The sequence below is a fragment of the Schistocerca americana genome, chromosome 5, assembly GCF_021461395.2.
Source record: "Schistocerca americana isolate TAMUIC-IGC-003095 chromosome 5, iqSchAmer2.1, whole genome shotgun sequence".
NCBI lineage: Eukaryota > Metazoa > Arthropoda > Insecta > Orthoptera > Acrididae > Schistocerca > Schistocerca americana.
Window position 1 is genome coordinate 242,295,504 of NC_060123.1, and position 21,812 is coordinate 242,317,315.

A 21,812-nucleotide genomic window follows, 5' to 3' on the forward strand; every position below is an offset into this window, starting at 1 on the left:
TTACTTTACAGTGACTGTTACTGATATTGAATGAAACAACAAGTTTAGTTTCTAGACACCATCTTTATTTACAGAGTGTGACTGTTTATATGTGATGTATTACATCAGAGAAAGGAGTCAGTGACCACAGGAAACAGTGCCACAGGTTATTCTAAAGTTGTAACACATAACACACATCAATTAATACAGCTAAATCCACCTGATAATGGAGGTTTAAAACTCTGAAATGCGTGGAAATACAACAGTAAACTTGTTGTTTCATTTGATATCACATTTTAGGTTTGTTGTCTAGTGGCTATGGCAAACCAGGTCAGCTACTACAGAGAAAGACGGTAGACTTTTGTTATTTGAATTGTAGTGTAATTTGTTGATGATCTACTGCAAGCTGTGTTTCATTCAGTTTCTCGTTTTTTATTGAAACTACATTAAGGTGAATTCTAATTCCTAACAAACAGTTACTGCAAGTTACAGGTAGTATCTCTGATATGAACCTAATGTCAGCTCTGACTCAGGTACTTACATCCAAAACAATCACAGCTGAAATATTTTAGTGAATGCATAGACACTGGTTCTTACTTATGCAAATGTTTCTAAACTGAACTCAGCCAATAATCCACATAAGCATGATCTAAAACTTGATAACCAGATATATTCGTAACTCTCTTATAAATTTAGTGTTACCTCTAACAAAATCCAATCGGCCCAAATTGCAGATGGTGTTCATTTTAGTGCTCTGACTGACTGTTTCTTGTTACATTACGATACAGGATTGGTCACATTCCAATTATTAGTTGAAAATTAATATTACCTCAATATAAAAATATAATTAAAGTGCAATACTGAGATTAAATATTCCAAACTGTGCACTATATCACAATATCGGCAAAAGATACATGTACACCTTGAGAAACCCTAAAGTAACACTCCATTGTTCAAATCCCTATGCACCGTTTCCTTGACATGATGACTGATCTCTATGTAAAGTTATCCTTCCAATGAATTTTGACAATTTATTGCAATTAATGACTGATATCTCATTTATCTTCTTGAGCCATGAAAAGGGACTCAGGCCAAAGAAAAACTGCTTTGTATCTTCAAAGGGCATGACAGTGCCACAAAACCATCACTGTTGGCACAGATTTAATTATATTAGCTGATGGTGGTTTGAATACAATCCGAGGACTGAATGAAAATTTCGACATACAACACAATCTGTAGAGGAGCAGTGTGTCTGAACACCATGTAGAGATGGGCATGGAGAAAAACACAACGTGACCATTGCGGATGACTGAACCAACTCAGCAAGTGAAACCCAGAACATGGTGCTACACAAGAGCAGCGTCTGAATATGACAATGCCAGCAGAAGAATTACCAGGCCAGGCTTATTGCTACTGGCAGGCAAACATCTGGGTCAGTGGATCTGTCTATGCCATGCTTCGCATGCACCCTCTGTGACGGCATTTTGCTCCGTTCCACTGTGATAACCTTGCCATCTCATCTGCATCCATCTCCATTGGTAGGGATACTAAACCATGTTTATCCACATAACTGATATGTATAAGAAATCCTTCATCTGCTGGCAAGTGGGGGAAGGATGGTGCTAGTTGAAATTCCATGGTATTTGCATGGTAGTTCCGGGAGCTATCCCCATTGGCCTGCTATTCTGCGGTTGAAGGTAGGACAGCAGAGGATGCAGTGTGGATGACAGTGGATGGGCATGCTGCCGTAATTGAGAGCCTCCCACCAGAACAATGCAATGACCAACCCATTTACCCAGGTGACTTGGAAATGGTGGCAACAGCCAGGGAATTTTACAGTTATCGACCACTAACGGTTATGTGCCTCCCACAAAACAGCCCGCAAAGTCAATTTGCAGCCAGACTCAAGGTTATTCTGAAACTGGCCAAGGAAATAAATTGATGCCGTGACACAGTCTAGTTCTGTGCATGGACCCCACAAACCTGCACAAGATGTTCAATATGGCAGTTGATCACTGACCAGTAGAAGGTGTCCCCACACCAAAGCCTTCATACAATACGTACCCTAGTGTGATGCATGCTGCAGTAGTACCATGAGAGGATACAATGCCAGAGGGATGACAACTTGACAGCACTGCTTCTCAGTGGCAAGCATGAGGACTCACTGGGTGATGTTGAGATGATCCCACAGCAGAAAAAAAATGTATGCAACACCATATCTGTTCCGGAAGGAATGCACTTGGACTATCCTGTACTGCGGAAATGATTTTCTGGAAAATGTCCTTAATCAACTGCTCCAGATATCATTGATAAATTCCTGACACAGATGAAGTTCCAAAAGACAAGCTGTTTAACTGTGAAAGTCCAAAAGGGGCTGAGCACTAAGAAATTCTGAGGAATAGTGTACAACAGCAAATGCAGGTAAACATAACACAAGTTGATGCATGAAAAATACTGGTCCCCTGACAACTTTGCCAACATGTACTCTGGCTTCAGAAATGGATGTGAGTCCATGACACATTGATGTTGAGTGTCTGTCTAAAATTGCCACAGAGGTATACAGAGATGTCTGGCTTTCGAATTACCACCAAAGAGATGGCCAACTAACTCAACGAAATAGGAAAATGTGTGCCAAAGTCCTGCCAATACTGCAACTCTGCCTTCACCATGTCACAAACACAGTGGGGTGAGTGCACAATATTTATATATTGCTGACAGCTTAAGGGAGATGTGTGCTTCAAAATTATCTGCCTGACCCAAATTATTCTCAGACAGCTGGTCTTATGACTGTGGCAAAGAGTCCAAATCTGTGTCACGAAATGTGCTTTGTCAACTATCGGGAAACCAAAAACAGAAAAGTTGTTGAAGCCAAAAATATGTTGTGCCAATGGTGAATTAAGCATTCACATCACCGTTAAATTTTTCTTAGTCTCTTCATTAGTTTCAAAAGCTTTGAGAGGTGTAAGATTTACAAAATACTTTTTGTACTTATTTTGATTATTATGTTGTTGGCTGCAGTTCTTACATCTAGAAGTAGATTCTTGAGGCTGAAATTTCTTAAACTTTGTACATTTCAGTTGATCTGATAATTGATGAAGTAGTTTCTGTTTCTATGACTTTTTTTTAATTTTACCCAATGTTCTAAGTCACAGTGTCTTTACAATTTCCACTTCCATAAAAACAATAATTACATTGTTAGTGCCGAAATTAAAAACATGTCCGATTCCTACAGAAGCATGCCCACTACTACCTACATCCTGCAATACTAACAATATTCCAGAGAGTTTACAAAACAAAAGAGTTTACAAACTTTCTTGACAAAAGAAGAATCTTCACCAAGTTATATCATTATTTTGTAAATGAATCCAGAAATAAATTTAATAATTAGCATTAGATTGTGCAGTTCATATTACGAATTTTAAGTATGCCAGATATTTCATAATTTCAAATATTTCTAAAGGAAAAGTAATTTTAGCTGTTCAATTCTAACAAATTAATTTCTTTTTATATATTTTAGCCCAAAATATAACACATTGTATGCAAAATCAAATGAAATTCATTTAGCTAAACGGCTGAGATAGTGTTCACCTATACAAGAATCGAAAGTATATTTGGTATTGACTATTTCTATATAAAAAAAAAGGTAATGGTAGAGGAAGATGACCCATTACACCCCTCAAAGGAATGCACTGTTAACTATAAAACACAACATGGTGTAGTGGCCATTTCAATTCAAGGCAGCCAAAAAACCTGTATGTATCTAACTTAATAAGGCTGAATGTTGCTTCTGTGTGTGCCTGAAACTCAATTGGTCACCTATCCACAGTCACTGTAAGCGGAAAATGCTGGGGCAATGCTGGTGGGGCTTCGGAGACATTTTCTGAGTTGAGGGAAAACACTGCAGTTTCCAACAAGTATCCCGTGGCTGCCAACTATCACAAACCATTGCACGTGGCCTATTTTGTGGCATACCCCACACATCGTGTCTACGTACTTGAAATCCTGTTGAATATGCACCATGTGACAATCGAGGCATGATCACCGGCTAGAGCGGAAATGGGTGCAGAGAAGAAACCGCTGAGAACATGAAAAAGTCACACGTGGGGTTTGTGACACTGCGACTGACTCGAATCTACTGAGCCTGACACAGGCAAAGACAGGCAGTTCCGAAATGTCACTGCATTTGAATCATCAGTGGCGTCAACACACGTTAGTTCAGCAGAAAGCAAGGCCACTTGGCTCAGCACGTGGAGCATGGGGAGGGGTGGGGGGTGCGGGCTGTTTACTATGCACATCTAACTTAACCTACTACCAATTGTTGGCAGTAACGTCCTTCACCTGTGCTGGAAGTTGAATGTGAGTCTGTAGTCATAGCAACTTCTTCTAAAGAAAGGTCAGACAACGCCAATGCCTTAGTTTGGATCTTGGGTTTAGGTGTTAATCGCAGTCATGTACCTAATTAGGGAGTCCACATTTAAGGTAGCACATTGGGGACACTCAGACACTTAAGTTAGAGACCTTGTAGGTCAGCGATCCATGGCACATATGACTGCTTAGGGTGCTTGTAGTGCTGGTTACACTGTAACTGGGCCACCACCACATGGGTTTGATGGACAAAGAACCTCAAGATTATGTTTCTCAGGCTCAGTAGAGGACTTCAAATTCTGCACAGTTCCATACAGTGTGGCACTGCTGGACAATAACAAGGCATCCTTATCAACTAGATCGATGATAGGCCATAACCTGCAGTGCAAGAACTAGTGCAGGTAATTCTCCCACCTTTACATAGGCTCATCAAAATCATTGAACAGTGTTCTCAGAGGCAGTGAGGAAGGTGACTTTCCTGCAGATGCCTGGGCCACCATCAGCGCGAAATGAGTACAGAGCAGTTTAGCATTTTCTTTGAGCAGTTCCTGTATCTGCTCCTGCTGCAGCTTTTGTTGCTGCTTCTGGAGCTCAACTTTTCCTGCGAGCATAGCAAAAATGCCATTCCTTGGTGACCACAGTTTACCACTGTGAAAAGGAAGAACATTGCACACGTAAGAACTTCTGACATCACCACTTTTGTATCTGCAAAGGGTGTGACATTGCTGGGAAACCATCACTGTCAGCACAAGTGTTACTATATTCATTGACAGTGGCTCGACTGCAAGCCAGGGAGCATAACTCCAGAAGAGGAATGAAAAACACATTGTAGGAGTCAAGCTATAGGGGAGCAGAGTGTCCAAACACCATGTAGACACAAGCACACGGAAAAACACAACGCAACCAGCGCGAATGCCTGAAGTAATTTGGCACTGCACAAGACCCAGGTCTGAGTATGTTGATGTCAGTGGAGCAACTGCTGGGCCAGGCCTATTGCCACTGGCAAGTAAACAACTGGATCATTGGCTCTGCCCATGCCATTCTTAGTGCATGCCACCTGTAACAGCATTCTGCACTAACCTGCTGTAATAGCCATGCCAGCTCATTCATATCTATCTCATGTCCACTGGAAGGGACACTAAACACTGTTTATCCACATCCCTGACATGTATAAAAAGATCCCTGTTGAAAATGCTATTCATTTAACAAATGGATTTCTTTAAGTGATTCACCTTCATTCTTACTGTCAATAATTACTTTTAGAAAACATCATTCTAGTGTTTTATTTCTTAGAATGTGACTTTGATGTTCTTTCAGCATGACTGATTAATGGTGTGCTGAACACAGAAAAGCACACCATTAAATTTCAATCATTTTCTTGTGACCTCCTTAACAGTTCTGTCTTTTTTCTTCTCACCGTTTTTCATTAAAGATGTTCTTGTGTTTCATGTCTCACTTTGTTGTGACTTCCTGACATACAATTGCAATACATGTATTGACACTATTGTGCTAAACTTGTCATCAGCATTCTATCCATGGCTATATTATGAACACTTCTCTCCCACAGCATACACCACTCATCCTGCCCCACGTAGTCAAGCAGTCGACACTCCATGGTGATTTGCTCTGACAATACAACTGTCTGTAGTCTTATACATCATTGTTTCACTTCTTCATCTTTCCAGGTATGTTGCATATGGTCTGTAACTAGATGTATATTGCACCATACCTTTTAGATGGGTGGATATTCCCCATCGGCAATTTTTCTGCAAGGAAAACATCTTTTCCAGAGTTGCTTGTACCCCATCCTTCTTTCTCATTCTCTCACGAACATATTTCTAAGTTCTAATTTGATGTCAACACAGTCACCCACATGGTTATTGACTCTCTGTCTGTGCCATCTTCGAAGCCAGCACACTTCTCCTCTATATCCAGACAATGGTTGAACACTACTTCCAAATCATCCACCAAGTGAGGTGACACAGTCGTTAGTACACTGAACTCCCTCTCCCTCTCCCTCTCCCTCCCCATCCCCCTCCCCCTCTCCCTCCATTCTTTTTAAACAGGCAATACAGGCAAACTATGGATGTTGTATTCATACAGCATTGTGGTACGGGTAACACGAAGGGAATATCAAATATTTGTCGACAACACCACTGTGTTAATGGTTTTACCTATGCCATGTTTCTAAAGCACAATGATTTTATTTGAACAACTTTCTGCCATAGTTTCATCAAAATTTGTAACAGTACAGCAATACTAACATCTGCCTCTATAGCTGGGCAGTCACCACGGCTAACTGCCATGTGAAGGATCTGGGTATGAGTCCCGGCACTGACATGGATTTTTCTTTGGTGGGAGGACTAGAACAGTTTGTGCTCAGCCTCACGGTGCCAGTTGAGAAGCTACTTGACCAAACCATATCATCACTAGGTTACAAAAATTGACAACAGCCAGAAGAGCAGTGTGCTGACCTCACAGCCCTCCACTGAAGCCACTGGCAGGGGATGACACGGTGGTCAGTCAGTGCCGATGGGCCCACTTGGGCCTGTGAACGATGTTTATTTTACACCAGTACTAGCACAGAAAGTTGTTCCCCACTTCATCACCTGAGGAGGGACCGATGACCATAGCAGTCTGGTCCCTTTAATCCCTCAATCCAAACCAAACCATCACCTGAGGATGCGATGAAATTGGTTGTAACTTAAGAAATGCACCTAAAGCAACAGCTGTGGTTGTTTTCTTAACATCCATCATTTATTAGACTGATAGTTTGGTCATATTCGTACTTGTCAGCACCTGATTTTTAACTAGGTTTGGAATTATTACGTTATTCTTGATACCTGAGGATATTTCATCTGTCTCAAATATCTCACATGTCAGGTGTGTCCTACCAAGGACCTCAATAACCTGAGGGAATGTCATCTATTCCAGAGCTGTGTTTTGGCTTGGGGTCTTGCAGTGCTCTGTCAAATTCTTCCTGCAGTAGCCATCTGTTCCACTTTCCAGCCCTCTTTTCTGCACCTTGTATATTGACTTGCGCCATCTGAGCTACCAATATACATGCATGTGCTCCTCTTTTCTCCAAAGGCCTCTTTAATTTTCCTATAGGCAATATCTGTCTTTCCTATAATCGTGCATGCATCTGCAGCTTTGTATTTCTACTCTAGCTATTCCTGATTATCGCTTTGTACTTCTTCCAGTCTCATTTTTTAGATGTCTGTGTTCTCTTTTGCCTGCTTCATTTGCTGCACTTTTATATTTTACACTTCTGTTAATCAAAAGCAATATCTGTTACATCAATATGGGCTGAGAACTATTATTATCCCACGGGCTTAGTCTGTACTTGATGAAATCACAAGTCATTTTTTTCAGTAGTATGCAGATGCATTACCAAGATAATTTTTGTTACATGTAATATGAACAGAGAGGATAATAAAAAATTAAATTATAGTAGGAACAAAATCAACAATTCATAAAATTCACTTTGTATAATTTTTTCCAATAATATTCACAATTGTTTCTCTTATAAAAAATAACTATTTAATTTCAGTCAACTACATGAAGCAAACTTAATTTACTGACTCACTCTGATACGCTTTTTTCACATTTCACACAACACTGTCTTCTTGCTGTGTGTTCCACAGACATGTTCACGGCAGTGAGAGTAAGTAACAGTTAATTTTCCCAACTTATTGTACTTGATCTTTTTAGATGCAGCTTATTGGCAGGATAGATGGCACTCTCCACATGTTCCTTCTCTGCTCTTGATGGTGAAGGTTCCATAGTGCAGCTAAGCTTCCATTGTGTGATGCTTCCATTGCCATTATTACTGGCTTTTGAAGCCCATACAAATTTTGAGCCTGTTTACCTACATAAGGCCTTGTTAGTTCAAGACCTAAGTTAGTGACAGAATCTCTTCCATGATTTAGCAAATTCTTTTTCCAATCTGGAAAGTTGAGAAGGAAGATTGAATATTATTTATTGCTGCTATATCAGTGAGTGTATAGAAGAGGGACATAGGCTATCTAATTGCTTCTCTCATCGTGCTGTAATATCTTGCCATGTGCTGTATGATGTCCATGCCTCCATTTGTAGAATTGTAAGAAAGATTTATGTTAGTCATTTTTTCAGTCTTCACTAATGACCCATTCTGAGTGATAAGTCAAAAGCATCAACAGCAGTTGCTCTGGTTCCTCAAGGGCTAGTGTTGATGCAGGAGTAACTGGTGGCCTCTTTATCTGAGGGTCAGTATGCAAAGATGGATGAGCGTGACACTGCAGCCAGTTGTAGTCCTCAGCTCTTCAGATACATGTTGTCTGTCTGACTGCAGGGCACTAACAAGTGTGAGGTGAAAATCATTGCATAGAAACTCAACAAGCTCCACAGAAACATAGTACTGATATGTGGTTACACTGCAACCTCATTTCTCAGTGGGTTTTGTTAGTCTCTTTACAATATTGATTGGTCCCATTAGATGCTGTGCCTTTCCAGACTTTCCTGTGTAGACATCCATGCTGATCGTATATCAGACAGCATTCTAATTAGAATGCCATATTTTCCAGAATTTTCTTTTAGAAATATCTGAAGTGGGTAGCAACCATGAATCAAAGACAACATCTCATCCACTGTGCCGTGTAGACTAGTAATGAAATACAATGGAAATGAAGAATTCAAGCTTTCTAAAATTTCCCTCATTGAAGCCAACTTGTCAGTCTGGTGATGAATTTCTGATGTATTCTTATCATCAAACATCATTTAATCATTTCAAAAAATCGGGTCCGACTCATTGATCTATAGTACACTTGTCGGCCTTGAAGCATGCACCATAAATCTTTGGCAGGTATCTTATTTTCATGATTTGAATCCGTGATTAGTAAGAGTCCTAATAACAAAATAACTCTTCATCGGTGTGTTGAATACCTTGTCAAGAAGCCTCTTCATTTGAGTGTATTTTTATGAGATTCATAAAATGAGGTGTAAAAAAGAGCTTTATAGCCTCCCTTGGAGACTCAGTTTTTCCTTGTTGTCTTAGCCCTGTTCTTTCTCACACTGTTTTGTACAGAATGCTGATATTCTTGAGATGGTTCTATAACATACTTGCGCCCACTTTTGGCAATGAATTTATCACTATTGGTATTAGTATCTGGTGGGTTGGGCTGAACCTCATCTTCATTCTCAGATGGTGGATCAGTTCCAGTTTCTTCCACAGTACCAACCACTTTACTTTCATGTAATCTATATTTGATATTTTTCAAGCACTCTTTCAATAGAACTATCATGAAAATGTTGTCTATTTGTGTTACCTATACACAAGAAGCAGAAACAATGAAAATAAAAACATTTGACATCATAAAAATATGTTTGAAGACAACAATGCAAAAGTTCATTTCATTTTAAATATTTAAAACCAAGTCACAACCACCTGAAATATTTCCTCGGTATTATCAATTTGGGGTGGGGGTGGGGGGGAATTCCAAGGCCCAGTATGAATAAAATCAAATAAATGAATTTTAATTTATTTTAATTAACAGATTGTATAATCACTCAGTTGTAAATACAGTGCTTTGATTTCAAGTTCATATGTCAAAGGACGTGGATACAACATATAAATACTGAATCAGCTGGCCAGCGAAGCCCTCCCTTTAGTAATGCTAGGGTTAATGCATCTAGCAGTAGGCAGGCATAACTGAACTTTTGTGAAACTCATCAGTAAAGATGACTTTGCTGGAATTTTCCCCTAATAATGCTTATTTAATTGGCAAGAGGTAGGAGCTCTATTCAAAAATGTCCAGAACTTTGTCCACAAAACTTTTCTACACTTACCTTGTACTATCTGTGATGACCTCAACCCACAGGAAAAATAATTATCAAAATCTGAAATGTGAAGTCATCCAAAATTCTAGTTGGAAAACCACACTCTGTTATACTTCTCAATTGGTCACGATCCCACTTTGTTTATGAACTGGAAACTCTAATATTCACGAGAAAATGCTCTGAAATTAACCTGAACCGACAAAATTGTGTATATATTCTCTGAAACTTCAAAGGAATTAGAAAAAGTGACAAAATTTCGTGAATCACACACAATACTGTTAACAATCGCATGAACACTGGGGGGTTTCACCATACATCTACCCACTTTTGAGTATAACCAGTGTCTCTGAATACTACGACTCGTAGCAATACAATATCAAAAAACTTTTATTACTGGGTAAAGAGTCACTACGTGATTTGACAGCTGACATTTATAATTCCCGCTCACGTCAGGAAAAGCACCAATACGGGAATAGCAGCTTTTACATTATTGGTCAGAACGCAAGCAATTATGGCAGTCGCCGTAATTTTCGCGCGAAGCCATATTTCGTGACAAAATACTCTTATTAGTTACTGTCATATATCTAGTCTCATAACAATACATAAAACTACATAAAATAACTACAATAATTTTGGCATGCAAGGAGAATTAGTCCTAATGAGACGAAGAAGTTTATATTTACTGGTGTTTCAACAATGACTACCAGACAACTTTTAATTGACTGATTGTAATTTTATTTTCGTTAGCAGAAAGCAAACAAACTAAACAAAGAATTTAATTAAACAGAGTCTGTAATTCTTATACTTTTAATAGAGAAAGGAAGTTTCTAGGTCAGGGGATAGCGTTCAGCCAAATCCATTAACTTTTTGTTGCATACGAAGCGTTGCATTAGGCACCACAATGTCGGCCGGTTACGATGATGAGAGCAGGATACAGACAGTTCCGCTGGCTAATCTTCTCCGGCGAAACGCAAATAAAGTTCCGGCACAGCTGTATCATTAACCCTGTGGTGATTAAAAAACCACAAGACGCCAGTATACGAACATTGTTGACATGTCCTCTCTTTCAAAGTACATGACGTAGACATCGCTCGTTTTTACACTTTATGCACTGTCTGTGACGCTATCGTCCATAATTACACGGTTCGTCACATTCATATAGTCTTAGCCACAAATACACAGTTCATAGAATTGTTCATGTATGTGAAGCACACCGTAAACAATGTCCACTCTGTTCTCGCATTTCAAACTTCGACAACGTCACTGAAAGCCATTTATATTGCACAGTTAATTAGTCTTCACTTTCATGGCTTGATAGAATGTGATATACAACAGTTCCACCACCCAAAACCAATACCAGCAAAGATCATTCGAATAAAGGCACAGTTCGTGTCGGCCACAACAAAGTAATGTTAGCGGCACTTTCACAGTCTGGTTTATTTGCTCTTAAAGTTCGCTGGTGATGGCATTACATACTGCAGTGGTAAAGAGAATTAACAATCTGATAGTTCGGTATCACTGTCCATACAATTACGTATGCTTTTCATGGAACACAGTACTATTTTTCCCGCGCACGCTTCACAGACATGCCATCCACCATCCCCTCTACTACGCAACAACCTTTCAACTCTCGATATCACTATCGCTGTCCCCTGTCTATAGATGTTATATCGTTATCGTAAATTACATAAACCTTTATAAATGTTATTGACTGCATTTTTCACAATTAATAACATTCCAAAAGAGAACTTTAGAAACTTTACCTCAGGTACAAAGCAAGAAACATATTTATCCATTGGCAAACGAAATAATCACTATTACATCTTTACATTTAAAAACCACAGTAGAATGTTACATAATCACAATTAGAAATGCCCATATGAACAAAAGAAAAAGAATAGAAATCCAAAGAAAATCACGAAAAAAAAATTTTATATGCATAATTAGCAATGCCTTCACATATCGTCGGGGTCCCCTTTGAAATACTCTCCTCCACTGTTGATACTCCGCTCCCAACACCATTTCCACTCCTGAAGGCAGTCTTGGTACACCTCTTGTTGGATTGCGTACGAGTTTGCTTTTATCTCATCTGTCATTGCAAATCTTCTTCCTGTCAATGGGGTTTTCAACTTTGGAAATAGAAAATGTTCTGCAGGGGCCAGGTCTCTCATTTGCACAATCCAAAAGCTCTTCACACATTGTGAGGCGAAGGTCTTTCTGATCTTGATTCATGAGCCATGGGATGAACTAGGTGGCAACATGATGCATTCCAAGATGCCATGTCAGGATTTCATGACATGATCCTACTGGAATATTACATCCTCCTGCAATCTCTCAGTCAGTCAGTCAGTCTTCATGTGACACACACGATTTCATTGATGTTCCTGATATGAGTGTTGTCAGTAGGTGTTGAAGGGCGTTCTGAACAAGGGTTGTCTTTAACTTCCATCTGGCCATTTTTAAACCATGTGAACCACTCGAAACGCTGAGTACAGCTTAAGCACTCATGACCGTTGGCTTTCTGCATCATTTGTTATGTCTCTGTCATGGTTTTCTTGAGTTTCATGCAAAATTTAATGTAGACAGACCTTGTAAATCAGACACAAGAACAAAAAATTTATGTCACTGGGATTATTATTATTATTATTATTATTATTATTATTATTATTACAAAATAACAATTTTTATAGTTTTGTGTATTCAAGGCCCATTTTAGAATGATGTTAACCATATTGTCTCATTAATTTCCTATGTTGGATATTTATTGTTGTTAAATATGTCTATTTCACCTACTTTCTTTCCTTGGACTTCTTTTCTTCTTCCCATCCTTCCCTCCTTTTTTACTGCTGTTCATCAGCAATTCAACTGTGTGTGTGTGTGTGTGTGTGTGTGTGTGTGTGTGTGTGTGTGTGTGTGTGTGTAGTAACATTTTGACAGAGACCTCTTTTTCTCTGTTTCCAATTACATGTAACAAAATATGAACATTTCTGGTTTTTTTTTTTTTAAGGTAGAGAAAATGTGAGCCATCCACCATGGTTTGACCCATTGTTTGCATTGGCAACACTGCAACTAGATCTTCCAGATGGCAAGGCTTCTCAGCTTGCACATTGTTTGCAGCATCTTGAATTTTTGAAAAATGTGTACTCAACAGATAACTTGAAGAAAATTGTGCATTTCATTTTGGCTTTATCCAACTCAAGACCACCACAAAAGGAAGATTTTGTAAGCTATTACATGTTTTTCTACTTATGTTTTACTTTTAAGAAATCTGTGTGTCTATTTTGCACCAATTATTTTGACATTTGTTTGTGTTCCAGAAACAACTCATATTATAGATTTTTTGCACAAAATTTTTCAGTTGAATTCTTTGAACATAGTAGAACACATTACCTTAACTATTACATGCTGAACATACAGTTTAATATTTTCCATATATTTGGAATGTCCGTTTTGTTTTTGGCAAATGTAGCTCAGCACAGATAGCCTTTTTGTATTGGCTTTAGACAGGAATTGCTGCCTATCTGCTATTCATAGAAAATACTTAAAATTTACAAAACTATTGTATTTACTATTTTTATTTTAAGTTAATATATTCTTAATGTACTTGAAAATGATATATATTGATGTATGACTCTTCAAGCTTTCCTGGTGGATATGTCATAAATAGTCATTAAGAATTTGCTGTTGGATGACGTTCTGCAAATATCACAATATTTCTGTAGAGCGACTGTCTGATATCTTCAGGTGATTGAGCCTTGCTGGTGGCTAGGTACGTCCTTATATACAGAACACACACACGAAGAATGGGCAGGGATGGAAATCACGCAAACACAATGATTTGCAGGTAGAAAGGCAATACTCGACTGCTCTCTGTGAAAATTACAGAGCAGCCGACCTGCACGTGTTCTGTACACTATGTTTACTAAAGCAGACAGATGCTACCCACTAAAAAACCGTATGAGACCAAAGTTGTGACAGGATTGTTATCCAAAAATCTTGATTGTCTCATTGTGATTTAATAGAAGCCAGTGCAGGGTTCCAGGCTGTGCTCAGTTGAAATCCCATGTTCCCATTGATGAGATTATCAGCTGTACGGGTATGTATTGCTTCCTTAAAGACGCAATCCCAGAAAGATAGATGCCGGGGATAAAACTTCTGTTTTTTCATAAATCCTGTGATGCAAAAAGGCCTAAGTGATAGGTGTCCTCGTATCTTCATTCTGCTCCATGGACTGAAATCGCATGGGCCTGAATGCATTATGTATCTGCCTCTTAGAAGAACCGTTTTGTCAAAGCACTTTCTTAAAATATTGCATCTCACTCAACACACTTTCAAGAGCAGATACCACATGCGCTCTATGAACTAACGTACATAATGCACTACTGCATTGTGCGGCATGATGGTATCTTGTGGCCTTCAAATGTAGACCTGTATGCGTTGGCTTGTGGTAGATGCTGTGTCGTAAGGTTCCATCTGTTTTCCTTCATACCAAAACAGGAAGAAAAGTTAAAGTGGCCACACCACAAATGTGTCATCCACATACTGAAGAAAACAAGAGGGTTTGAGAGTGGCTGTCTATAGTGCTTTTTCTTCAAAGTCCACATAAAATAATTGGCCACCATGGGGGACAGAGGGCTTCCCACAGCAACAGTGTCCACCTGTTCAAAATATTGGGCATGAAATAAAAAATATGTTGAAGTAAGCACGTGTTTAGATAATGTCACTGTGTCCTGCTGAAACTTGTTGCTACTGAGCTCTAGAATGTCTTGCAAGGGCACCTCTGTAAATAAAGACATAACATCAGAACTTGCTAAGAGATCCAATGATTGCAATCTAAGGGTTTTCAGGTGACCTATGGAATCCTCAGAGTTTTGAACATGGTGGTCGCCCTTGCCTATGAGAGCTTCAAATAGTGATGTCAGATATTTAGCAACCAAATAAATAAGTGCTCCTACCTCATTTACAGTGGGATGGAGAGGCAGCCCATTCTTTTGGGTCTTGGATAGGCCACACAATCGAGGAGCAACTGCAACCTGTTGACGCAGACCCTTGGTGACTTGCACTGGATTCGAGCCCTTCCTGATGAGTTCCAGGGTCTATCTCTGGATTATATGTGTCGGATCACTTTTTAATTTACTGTACGCAAGATCGTCGAGCAGTTTGTATACCTTGCCATCATATTCCACGTGTGAGACAAGCACAATAGCATTTCTTTGTCAGCAGGTTAGATGACAATGTCTTGGTCCTCTCTCAATTCTCCTAGAGCATTTCTTTCAGCTGAAGTGACGTTAAAGTTGGACCTCTTAGTGGAGCTCAAGTCAAGATGCGGCATGTGTCATGCCAAATCTCTTTGGCAGCATCCTTAGGAAGTTTCAAAACAGCTTGTTCTATTCCACTAATCACATGTCAGATGGGAATGGTCCCCAGAGTAGGTGCGAAATTCAGACCCTTCTCTAGCACCAAAACTGCAGCATTGTCCTGGGTTTTCTCCGTGAAATTAAACATGGTACATCTTCTTGGCATGTCTTCTTGCATTTGGGCTTCCAATTCGGATCGTATTTTCTCATTTGACGAACCTTAGCTTGTTGTTCAGTCCAGTCTGCCAGTGCGCAACCGCTGCTATCTACCCAGTTCCAGGATACCGCTGAAAGGTTCTCTGAAATCTTCAAATGGAGTGATAGTTGTTGTCTGTACACCAACCACAATTCCTGGTGGATATAGCACACCCTTTCTCTCACAAGAACTGCACTCACCCGTCGATTAATTCTAATGGCAGTCACAGAGATTATGTAATGTTGAAATTTAACAAATGTGGGAATGGTTTGCTTGTCGCAGTATGTCAGTAAAAGTGCAGGAGTGTTAACAGTCTGCTTCTCTTCAGACATAACTTGTCAAACTCACATGTGTTCTTCATCATATCTTCCCCGTAAAGGTACCAGATGTGACTCTTCAAGCTTTCCTGGTGAATATGTTGTAAATAGTCTACTCGGGTTTGCCACTGGATGACATTGTGCAAATTCCACAATATTTACTCAGAACAACTACCCGACGTCTTCAGTTGGTAGAACATTACTGGTGGCCAGGTACAAGTGACAGTATCCACACGTCAGTGCTGCTGTAAAAAGGACACATGCACAAAAAATGTACAGGTGCGGAAATCACATATGTGCAATGATTTGCATATAGATGGTGCCCTACTCAAAAGCTCTCTGCCAAAAATCACAGAGCAGCCATCCTGCATGTGAGCTATGCACTATGTTTACTAACAATATGGCCAGACATTACTCACTGAAAAACCATACTAGACCAATTTTATGATGGGTCTGTTATCAAAAAATCTTCATTTTTCTCATCCTGATTTAACTGGAACCAATGCTGGCTTCCAGGGTGTGCTCAGTTGAGATCCCACATCCCTGTTGATGGGATTATCAGCTGTATGGATATGTATTGCTTTCTTAATGATGCAATCCCAGAAAGACAATGCCACTGCACATAGACGAGGAATCTTATACAGACCAAAAAAAAAAGTTTCCTCCGGCCAAGATCGTCCTTAACTGAACCCACCAGGTTCCTCAGTTTTCTAGATGGTCAAAAAACCTGCTTAATGTCATATTTTCCAAGGACTCTGATTGTACTGAACTACAAGCTAAGGTTCATCAAACGACAAAATATGATTGACTCAAAGCCCAGATGCAAGAAGACATGCCAAGAATACAAAGACGTACCATATTTAATCTCACAGAGAAGACTTTGGATGAAGCTCCAGTTTCTGTGCTAGAGGAGCGTCTGGATTTCGCACCTACACTGTGGACCATTCCCAGCAGAAATGTGATTAGTAGAATAGAACAAGCTGTTTTGAAATTTCCTAAGAATGCTGCTGAAGAGATTTGGCATGACGCATGCCACATCTTGACTTGAGCTCCATCTGAGAAGTCCAACTTTAATGGCACCTCAGCTGAAAGAAATGCTCTATGAGAATTGAGAAGGGACCAAGACATTGTCATCTTACCTGCTGACAAAGGAAATACTGCTGTGCTTCTCTCACGCATGGAATATGATGGCAAGGTATACAAACTGTTCGATGATCGTGCATACAGTAAATTAAAAAGTGATCCGATCAATAGAATCCAGAGAAAGACCTCCGATTTCATCAGGAAGGACTCAAATCCAGCACAAGTCACCAAGGGTCTGCGTCAACAGGTTGCAGTTCCTCCTCAATTGTGTGGCCTATGTAAGATCCATAAGAATGGACTGCCTCTCCATCCCACTGTAAATGAGGTAGGAGCACTTATTTATTTTGTTGTTAAATATCTGACATCACTATTGGGAGCTCTCATAGGCAAGGGTGACCACCATGTTTGAAACTCTGAGGATTCCATAGATCATCTGAACTATTTTAGATTGCAATTCTTTAAGTTTTGGTGTTATGTCTTTATTTACAATGATGCCCTTGCAGGACTCTGTAGAGCTCAGTAGCAACTAGTATGAGGAGGACATAGTGATATTATTTAAACATGTGCTTACTTCAACATATTTCTTATTTCATGCCCAATATTTTGAACAGGTGGACGGCGTTGCCATGGGAAGCCACCAATCTCCCATGGTGGCCAACTATTTTATGGTGGACTTTGAAGAAAAAGCTCTACAGACAGCCACTCTCAAACCCTCTTGTTTTCTGCAGTATGTGGATGACGCATTTGTGGTGTGGCCACATGGACTTGGTACTCCACCTACATTTCTTCAGCATTTAAATTCCCTCCAACCAAATATAAACGTCACAATGAAAATGGAAAAAGATGGTACTTTACCTTTTCTTGCTGTTTTGGTATGAAGGAAAACAGATGGAACCTTACGACACAGCATCTACTGCAAGCCAACGCATACAGATCTACATTTGAAGGCCACAAGCTACCATCATCCCACACAAAGCAGTAGTGCATTATGTATGTTAGTTCATAGAGCGCTTGTGGTATCTGCTCTTGAAAGTGTGTTGAGTGAGATGCAATATTTTAAGAAAGTGATTTGACAAAACGGTTCTTCTGAGAGACAGATACATAATGCATTCAGGCCCATGCGATTTCAGTCCATGGAGAAGAATGAAGATACGAAGACACCTATCACTTAGGCCTTTTTACTGTATTTTGGTGCCATGCCATCAAGAATTGGAAGAGTCTTCAGAAGAAATGACATTAAGTGTTTGTTTTGACCATCTGCAAAGCTAAGGAACCTGTTTGGTTCGGTTAAGGATGATTTTGGCATGAGGAAACATGGTGTGATAAGATTCCTTGTCAATGTGGAGTTGCATATATAGATCACACATGTCACACAGTACAAGAACTCTGCAATGAACATCAGCACCATGCATGCCTACACCAACTGGAGAAGTCACAAATTGCAGATCACTGTCTGAATACAGGACATCACATGATTTATGAAAAGACAGAAGTTTTATCCCTGGCATCATCTTTCTGAGATTGCATTGTTAAGGAAACAATACATATCCATACAGCTGGTAATCCCATCAATAGGGATTCAGGATTTCAACTGAGCACAGCCTGGAACCCTGGATTGGCTGCAATTAAATCAGGATAAGGAGGGCAAGATTTTTCAATAGCATATTCGTCATAACATTGGTCTAGTGTGGTATTTTTAGTGAGTAATGTCTGTCCACACTGTTAGTAAATACAGTGTACAGCACACACGCAGGAGGGCCGCTTTGCGATTTTCGATAGAGGGCATTTGAGTATAGCACTACCTATCTGCAAATCATTGCACATGCATGATTTCCATGCCTGCACATTCTTTGCATGTGTGTTCTATATTCAGGGGCTTCCACTTGCAGATGCCTTCAGTCATACCTAGCCACCAGGAAGGTTCACCACCTGAAGATGTCGGACATTTGCTCCGAGGAAATATTATGGAATTCGCACATCATTTTCTGGCAAACCTGTGAAGACTATTTACATTACATTGATATAATTTACATTTTATAAGAGAATGATATTCTTTAACTCAAAGACGCGGATTGCAAAAGTTTTTTGTTATGTATGTATTTGACTGAAAAAATGAATGGAACAGTGCAGTGTTTAAAATTTTTATATATAATAGCTTTAGTAAGATTCCCAGATGAAGACCATTTCTACACGGGGAACTAAGGAATATTCAAGGGAAAACCGTCAGTTGACAGGAAGAACCTCAGGCTCTATGGCACAGGATTCGCAGTACACAGGACAATCACAGACACCTAATGAAAGAATCAGCACACTGACAATTAACACTGCAAACAGGGTGCAGGGCATACGTGATCATAGAGCACACGCTCCAACAAATGACCACAACAGGAAGGACCCAGACATCATTGAGGACTTTTGGACAGTAAAGGAGGAGACAATCAAGAAAATACCTACACACCAAGCTAAAATTATTCTAGGAGACTTCAGCACAAAACTACGGAAAGAACAAAAATACAGACACATTACAGGAATATACACACCACACCGTGACACAAACCTAAACGTTAGACACCTGATAGAATTCTGCGAGACCCATGACCTCAAAGTCATGTCAACGAACTTCAAGAAACCCATACAATAATTAACCACGTGGAAACTCCCAAACAGCAAGAGAGAATTACAGATTTACCATGTCGTAATACAAAGAGAAGCACAGAGGGAAACGCAGTACATCAACACACGAAAGGGCCTTTTAGACTTGGATCACCACCTACTACAGGTAAAGACACGCCTAATCCCTAAGAGGAAACAACAGAAAACTAGTCATTAGACCAGATCCAGAATATCTAACACTCAACCAAGAGAAAAAAACTGGAGAAAATTAAGATAGGAACAACGCAAAACTGGGAACAGCTATCAGGAAAGCTTCAGGAAGCTATGAAATTAGCAGTAGCACTGAGAATGAAGAAACACCACTGATGGAACCACACATGTGACCTATCAATCAAAAGATAAATCAACACATGGAAGAAGTTCAATAGCAGCAAGATATCAGAAAACTGGCAAGACTTTCTCAAAACACAGAAACAGGCAAGTAAAATCATCCGTAAAGAAAAATGAAACTACGACAAACAGAAACTAGAAGAGACAGAAGTAGACACGGAACAACACTTGGAATTTCTACAGGGCGTTCAGAGAAAACGTGATGAAATACCAAATACTGAACCTGAAGTACTTCAAGAAACTCCTAAATGCAGAATCACCAACAGACAAACTGGACACGGAGGAGCCCGCACCAAACCCAGATAGCAATTGATAGAAGAAGTTAGAGAAATCGTCAAGAACCTCAAGAACAATAGAGCACCAGGAGAGGGTGGAGTCATTGCGGAATTCTGGAAGCTGCAAGACTCGGATCTCACAGAATATATACACAACATCATGAAACAGATATGGGGAACAGAAGAGATACCGAAATAATGGTGCACAGCACTAATACACCCTCTACACAAGAAAGGGGATAAGTCGGACCCAAACAACTATGGGGCATCTCACTGTTACCCATCACATATAAGATACTTTCGAATGTATTGCTAAATAGATTAGAGAAGCAAACCGATCACCTGATTGGAGAATACCAGGCTAGGTTTCATAAACACAGGTCTTGTGCTGAACAGATATAGAACCTTAAGATGATACTGCAATACAAACAGAACATAACCGTGACCTCCATTGACTTCAAGAAGGCGTGTGACTCAATAGACAGAGAAACCCTCTTTAAAACCCTGAGAGTACAGAGTAAGTAGGAAGACATTAACCATAATTCAGCAAACACTAACAAACATGACATCTAAAGTGAAGTTCTGTGGAGAGCTCTCAGAACAAGAGTCAGACTGGGTGATGGCCTCTCGCCATTGGTATTCAACATAGTACTGGACAGGATAGTGAAGGATTGGGAAAAGACACAGAAAGGAGTCCTATTAGGAAAAGTAAGAGTCAAGTGCCTAGCGTTCACAGACGATTTAGTCATCGAAACGGTACGGGAAATAGAAACAACAAGAGCCATAGAAGAACTACACGAAATTACAGCCACGACCGGACTACAGATATCATACGAGAAAATACAGTTCATGAGCACCCAAAAACACCCATCACTACACACAAAATGTGGGACAATACACTGAACAGAAAATTTCATGTATCTAGGAGAAACAATACAGATTACAGGAAGAAATAAGGTATTTGATGAAGAGAAAAGAGCGAAACTAGAGAAGGCCTACGAACTGACTTGGAATCACTGTAATCTGAAAGCTATCTCTCAAAAGGCCAAACTACAACACTATGAGATGGTGGTGCTACCAGAAACATTATACGCAGCTGAGCCCTAAGTAGTACAAGGACAGACACAAATCAAGCAGATAGAAAAGTTCGAATGAAAAATACTTGGGGAAATATTCAGGGTGATGCAGAAAGACCGAGTATGGATAAAGAGGCCAGCTGAAGAACTATATGAACACACAGAGAAAATAACAGACCATATCAGGAAACGAAGACTACATTTTTAAGGACATCCCAGTAGAATGGCACCACATAGAATAACAAGACAAATCTTGGACTGGGTTAGCACAAGAAAAAACAACAAATGGATGAATGAAGTAAGAATTGTCATGGAACAACTCAACATGGCACAGGAAACAATAC

The 21,812-nt window shown here is 39.7% G+C and overlaps 1 protein-coding gene across 1 annotated transcript in view; it reads left to right on the forward strand.

Annotated features, from left to right (window-relative positions):
- LOC124616790 (gamma-tubulin complex component 6) overlaps positions 1-21,812 on the forward strand; it is a 254,299-nt gene that overhangs the window by 40,126 nt on the left and 192,361 nt on the right. Inside the window, exon 3 of the mRNA XM_047145205.1 lies at positions 13,169-13,383. Within this exon, the coding sequence (XP_047001161.1) occupies positions 13,169-13,383 (215 nt within the window). The remainder of the gene's footprint in view (positions 1-13,168; positions 13,384-21,812) is intronic.